Source organism: Carlito syrichta, unplaced genomic scaffold (genome assembly GCF_000164805.1).
Source record: "Carlito syrichta isolate Samal-C Ts95f unplaced genomic scaffold, Tarsius_syrichta-2.0.1 Scaffold309099, whole genome shotgun sequence".
Lineage (NCBI taxonomy): Eukaryota > Metazoa > Chordata > Mammalia > Primates > Tarsiidae > Carlito > Carlito syrichta.
This window is the reverse complement of record NW_007253195.1, coordinates 56,762-62,656: the sequence shown is the minus strand read 5'-3', so window position 1 is coordinate 62,656 and position 5,895 is coordinate 56,762. Positions and strand designations below refer to the sequence as shown.

Below are 5,895 nucleotides of genomic sequence, written 5' to 3'. Positions count from 1 at the left end.
CTGAGCCCAGCAGGTCAAGGCTGTGGTGACCGTGAGCATGCCACTGCATTTCAGCCTGGGCGACAGAGTGAGACTTCAACTCAACAAAAGAAAGAAAGAAAGAAAGCTGAGGCTCAGAGGCATTAATATAACCTGACTTGGTGCTGTATGGAGAGACCTGATCTGCCCCATCATCAGGTCTCTCCATACAGACAGAGGAACCCCAGCCAGGGACTCAGCAAACCTCAAAACACCCCAGTTTCTGAAGAGGAGGCATGAGACACCACCAGGTCTTCCTCCAGGCCTGGGAGAGCCCCTTGAGCATAGCCTCCAAGGCTGCCCAGCCCATCCTCCCACTCTGCCTCCGAGCAAGGGACCCTAGAGGCAGGCTGGGGGTGGCGGGAGACACTCTAGCTCTGGTCCTCAGTCACTGCTCCTTCCACTGGCCCGGATAGGCTGGTGAGAACCCCAGAGTCCTGGCTAGCCCCGGATGTGTGTGTCCGGCTGCCTGCCCTCGGCCTCAGGAGGAAAGGGAGGGGGGCTGGAGGAAGCAAAGTGTTGCAAAAGCAAGGCTGTGTCCCAGGCCAGCTCAGCGTGTCCTGCCGTCCCTCCCTCCCACGGCCTCCTGGGAGGCGGGAGGCTGTGAAGTGTGGAGACACCCCAGGACCTAAGAAATTGGGAACTCCCCACAGATCTGACCTCAGAGGATCGGGGTGTGGAGGGTCAAGGGAGCTTCTCCATTCTGCACTCACTCCTGTATTCTCTGTCCCACTAGACTCCAGAACTAGACTCCAGAACACTCTCCGCTTCATTAGCATTCCTCCCATCCCATTTAGCAGACTGGGACACTGAGGTTCAGAAAGGGAAGGTGACATGCCCAGGGGCAGACAGCAGCTATCAGTAGCTAAAGGTGAGAAAGAGCTTGGAGAAATCTGATCAAATGGGCTGCAGGCTGTAAGAAAACCCGTGGAAGAATTTCCTGTTGGGATCAGGACTGCCTGGTCGGGGTGGGAGGCAAAAGCTAGCCTTGGGACAGGAGAGGCACCAGGCCTCCAACACTTCCCTTCAGTGGGGGGCACCTTGGCCCCAGGGAGAGGCACCATACCCCCACTGCAGCTCACTGACAGTACAGTGACTCCTCCTCCCGCTGCCATGGACGTTGTGACCTGCTCTCTGTCTCAGCCACAATAGGAAACCCACAATGCTACCAGGCGCTGCTTGCACCAGCTGGCAGGGCTCACATGGTGGGCATGAGTCCTGGAGGGGTTGGTGTCGGAGGTTAAGAGCAGATCCTAAGGCTTCCGATCCCAGGCACTGCCTTGCGGGGATGGGAGGCAAATCTCCTCAGGATCCAAGAGGAGGGAGGAGCATCAAGCTAAAAGACCCTGAGTCCCAGAGCCCCAGAGGGAGACTGGTCTCCAGGGGAGGCCCTGCGTTCTCATCAGACCTCCCCGGAAGCTGGGGAGGGGGTGCCTGGGAGCCCAATCCCTCAGCCAATCCAGATCCCAGCAAAATCTGACTTCTGGAAGAGCGAGAAGGCCGAGGATGCTTTGGAGTGGGGGTGGGAGGGCACAGCAGCCCCATGGCCTCCTCCGTCCACACTGTGGCTCCTTCCTCCCCAGCTGCTGCCAACCCAGACAATGCGCCCATTGTTCTGCGTCTCCGGGAGCCCGTGTGCAACTGTGTGTATCTGTTTCTCTCTGTGTGTGACTGTGTGTATTGCTCTGTGTCCGTCTGTGTGTGAGACTTTGTGACTGTGTATATGTGTGTGCGTGTGACCAGTTGTGCACACTTGTGGTTGTGTGAGTCTGTATCTCTGTTTGGCTCTGTGTATTCAAGGGTGAGAGAGAAAGCTGTAGTGACTCCTGGTGACTCTGAGACTTTGTGGGTGTGTGCTTGTCCTCCCTCAAGACTGTGTTGGTGACTGTGTCTGACTGTGACTGGGTGTGTAACTATGAGTGTGTGTGGCTGTGTGAGAGAATATCTCAGGGTGTGTGGACGAGAGTGGCTCCTATATGTTTGTGTGTTCCTGTGGGGGCTGTGTATGCCTCAGTGGGTGACTTTGGTGATCAGAACCTTTGAGGTGTGGGCTTGTGCCAGGATGGAGTGACAAAGAAAAGAGGAATGGGAAAGACAAGGTGATTCTGGGATCAACAAGGGAAGGAAAGCTACAGGAACCAGAGATCCAATGTTTACACAACCCCCCATCTATCCCGGTTCTCTTGGTGAGAAGGGCTCAGAACCTGACCCTGGCCTGAGATGCCCCTGGCCTCCAGTGAGTAAGGCAGGGACAGCAGGGAATGAATTTTCCTGACCAGAAACCTGGGGCCTATAGAGAGACATTGGGCAGGGTTGGAGGTAGAAGGAGGACAGAAGAGAATGATGCCTCATAAAAGATCTTGAGGGAACGTTTTGAGACCTCTGAGGCCCAGGGGCCCTTGCCAAGGATCAGCTTAGATACCAGGTGAGGTGTGAATGCGCAATGTCTAGGAAAAGATGGAGGGACCAGCCTTCCTAGAGGAGGGACCAGCATAGGTAAAGGCCTTGAGATGGGAAGAGACGTCGGCAATGGCTTGTCCCAATGGAAGCCTGGGGAATGGTGACTGGCACAGCCTGGCTCCCAGCCCTAGGGCACCCATCTCATTCTGGGAAGAGACCTTAGTTCTAGCCCTGAGACCGCCTGTCCCTGCTCTGTCACCATGAGCTAGTCCTCTCTCCTCTTGGCCTCAGTTTGCTCATCTCTACAGTGAGAGGTTGGGCTCTGTGATTCACAGTCACAAAGACTTCCTAGAGTTTCTCTTTCTGCTCACACCTAGATCAGTATAGGCAGTGAGTCAGGCAGGGCCCCTGCCTTCCGGGATTTCCCATGGGGGAGGGGGAGAAGAGACAGGCAGCACTTTATAGGGAGAAGAAAGAGCCAGACGCAGAGTTAGACGACGGCCCTATAGGGCTGCGTGAAGAAGGCGCCCCTGGAGAAGAGTCCAGAGCAGGACAAAGTGGGGACAGAAATGGTTTCGGGGGGAGGGTGGAGGGAGAGGCCCAGCCTGGGGCAAGGCTTGGGAGCTGGGCTCCCTAGAACTGGCTGGATGCAGGGACTGGGTGGGGACAGGGGAGTGAGGCTGTGCTGCCCGCTTTTCTGTTTGGGTGACACTTGGTGAAGTGAATCTATTGAGGGAGACAGGCCATCGAAGGGACAAAGAATTTGGCTCTGTTGAATTTGAGGTGCTCAGGGAACATCCAGGAGGCAGTCTGAAGTTCACACGCCTCAGCACACAGATGTGCGACCACATGTCCTGAGCCAAAGACCAGAGCCCAAGGCCTGGCTAGTGACCTTACAAGGAAAACGGACAGCGGAAGGTTTTCACTCAGGACTGACTCCAGGAAATCTGGGCCTCTGCCAGTAAGAAGGTGACTGCAGCCAAGCTGTGCATGAAGGCACCCAGGAGTACCTGGGCCGTGGGGGCAAGGCATTGGTGAGGCGGGCAGCAGGAGGGGCCCCGAGAAGGAGCCGGCAGAATGGGGGCAGGAAAACCCCTGGGGGGCAAGATCCTGGAGATCCCTGACCACTGGGGAGAGGCTTTAAAAGGCAGGAAGGACAAAGAGTAATAGCAGTTGTACGCCAAGCCCTGTGCCGCCAGCGTTCCGTACCTTCCCTCCGCCCCGGTGAGACCTGTACCACCATTGTTTCCATTTACAGAGGGGGACACCGGAGTCCAACGAGGCCAAGTGCTTCTATGAGCAGGATGAGAGGAGGTCAGGACCAGTAGGAGGTGGTTTCCAGGAGCTCTGAGGAGTGTGTGGAGCTGGGTTCAGCTGGAGACATCCAGAAAGTGTCTGCCGCTCCAGGCTGTCAGGGTGTTGGCAAGGAGAGGCAAGGTAAGCTACAGGGCCGGACCCCAGGGGTGGACTCCCCCAAACCAGTGCTGCTTGTCACAGGCCTGGGCTTGTTGGTCTCTGGCTGGGTTGTCAGCAGGACCCAGGGCTGCAGCCTCCCTGCCAGAGGTTTTGAACCCCTCTAGGAACACTGGGACACCTCAGGGGCCCTTCACTGAAACCCACCATCCAAATTGTCACCAAATCACAAGGACAAAGATTCTGAACCTTCCCTTTCAGAATTTTAGGCCACTAGACCTTTTATTTCTTCCTTCCCCTCCCCTTTCTCCTCCTCCTGCCTTTGGTTTTGTGTGCGCGCGTGCGTGTGTGCGTGCGTGTGTGTGTGTGTGTGTGTGTGTGTGTGTGTGTGTGTGTGTGTGTGTGTTGTGGGCATAAACTGGGTGGGGCCCAGCCACTGTCTATCTGGCTTTCTCTCTGAGGCTCAGTTTCCCCCAACGGCAAAGAGGCATGTAATCCCAGCTCACCTGCTTGCCTCCCCAGGCATGATGAAGTCATCAGAAATTCAACCCAGTTTATCTGAGCTGCCTGTCCCTTCCCCCTCTCCTCACCTCTTCCTGACTTTCAGTTTCTTTACAGATCCTGGGTGCCTTTGGGGAAAGAGTAGCCAAACCAGTGGAATGTGGGTTGCTTACAACTTTCCAACCAAAATCCCCCACTCAGGGGAAGTCCCTTCAAAAGGGAAACTAAAACTCCCTCCTAGCCTAGTCCCAATCCACCCTTTCCACATGACTCCGACCTCACCTGCCACCCATTCAGCCCCTTCCCCCAGATGACCTGGGCCCACACTACTGCCACCTTCCTGCGTTGTGACCCCAGATGAGTCCCTTCCCCTCGCTAGCCCCACTCTGCCCATGCTAAATGAGGACACAGGAGTCACTTCAGGTTGTTGTGAGGGTTCAGTGAGGAATGGCCGTGTTGAGGAAGTTGTGGCGAAAAGCTGGCGCCATCACTGCTGCGTAGCTGGCTCAAGAGCAATGCCTCCTGCCTGCAATCCCAGCTGTTTGGGAGGGCGAGGTGGGATGATTGCTTGAGCCCAGGAGTTCAAGACCAGCCTGAGCAACATAACAAGACCCCATCTCTACAAAAAAATTTTACAAAATTAGCCAGGCATGGTGACGCACCCCTGAAGTCCCAGCTATTGTGGAGACTGAGGTGGGAGAATTGCTTGAGCCCAGGAGGTTGAGGATGCAGTGAGCATGTCACTGCACTCCAGCCTGGGCAACAGAGTAAGACTCCAACTCAAAAAAAAAAAATTGCCGGGCTCGGTGGCTCAGCCTGTAATCCCGCGCCTTGGGAGGCTGAGGTGAGCGGATTGCCTGAGCCCACGGTTTCGAGACCCACCTGGGCAACTTGGTGAGACCTCATCTCTACAATAAATCAAAAACTCAGTCGGGCATGGTAGCGCCTGCCTGTAATTCAGGCTACTCGGAAGGCTGAGGCGGAAGGATCGCTGGCACCCAGTGGGTCGAGGCTGCAGTGGCCGGGAGCAGCCACTGCACTCCAGTCTGGGCGACAGAGTGAGACTCCAACTCAAAATAATAATAATAATAATAATAATAATAATAATAATACTGTTCCTCCATGCTAGTATGTAAAATTCTGATGTAGGAGCCTGACACAGACATAGTGTTCAACAGTGTGCCCATTCTGGTCCTTCCTCCGTTCCTTCTGCTCTGGGGAGAGGAGCCTAGAACTACCCTAAGACAATCCTGTGACCCCACATCACCTTTTTTCCAGGGCAGGTGGTGGAGGGACCAACTATTTTATTTATTTATTTATTTATTTATTTATTATTTTTTTGAGTTGGAGTCTCACTCGGTCACCCAGAATGGAGTGCAGTGGCCGCTCCCGGCCACCGCAGCCTCGCCTGCTGGGCTTCGGCAATCCTTCCGCCTCAGCCTTTCAAGTAGCCAGAATTACAGGCATGCGCTACCACGCCCGGCTGATTTTTTGATTTATTGTAGAGATGAGGTTTCGCTGCCCAGGCGGGTCTCGAACCCGCGGGCTCAGGCAATCCAGAAT

General features: G+C 55.2%; 1 protein-coding gene across 1 annotated transcript in view; it reads right to left on the bottom strand.

Moving 5' to 3' along the window:
- LOC103269171 (MARCKS-related protein) overlaps positions 1 to 3,661 on the bottom strand; it is a 7,333-nt gene extending 3,672 nt beyond the window's left edge. The window contains exons 1-3 of the mRNA XM_021716944.1: positions 3,628 to 3,661; positions 3,429 to 3,513; positions 1,188 to 1,236 (exon numbers count right to left, since the gene is read on the bottom strand). Coding sequence (XP_021572619.1) covers positions 1,188 to 1,236; positions 3,429 to 3,513; positions 3,628 to 3,661 — 168 coding nt within the window. The remainder of the gene's footprint in view (positions 1 to 1,187; positions 1,237 to 3,428; positions 3,514 to 3,627) is intronic.
- Between the last annotated feature and the right edge of the window lie 2,234 nt (positions 3,662 to 5,895).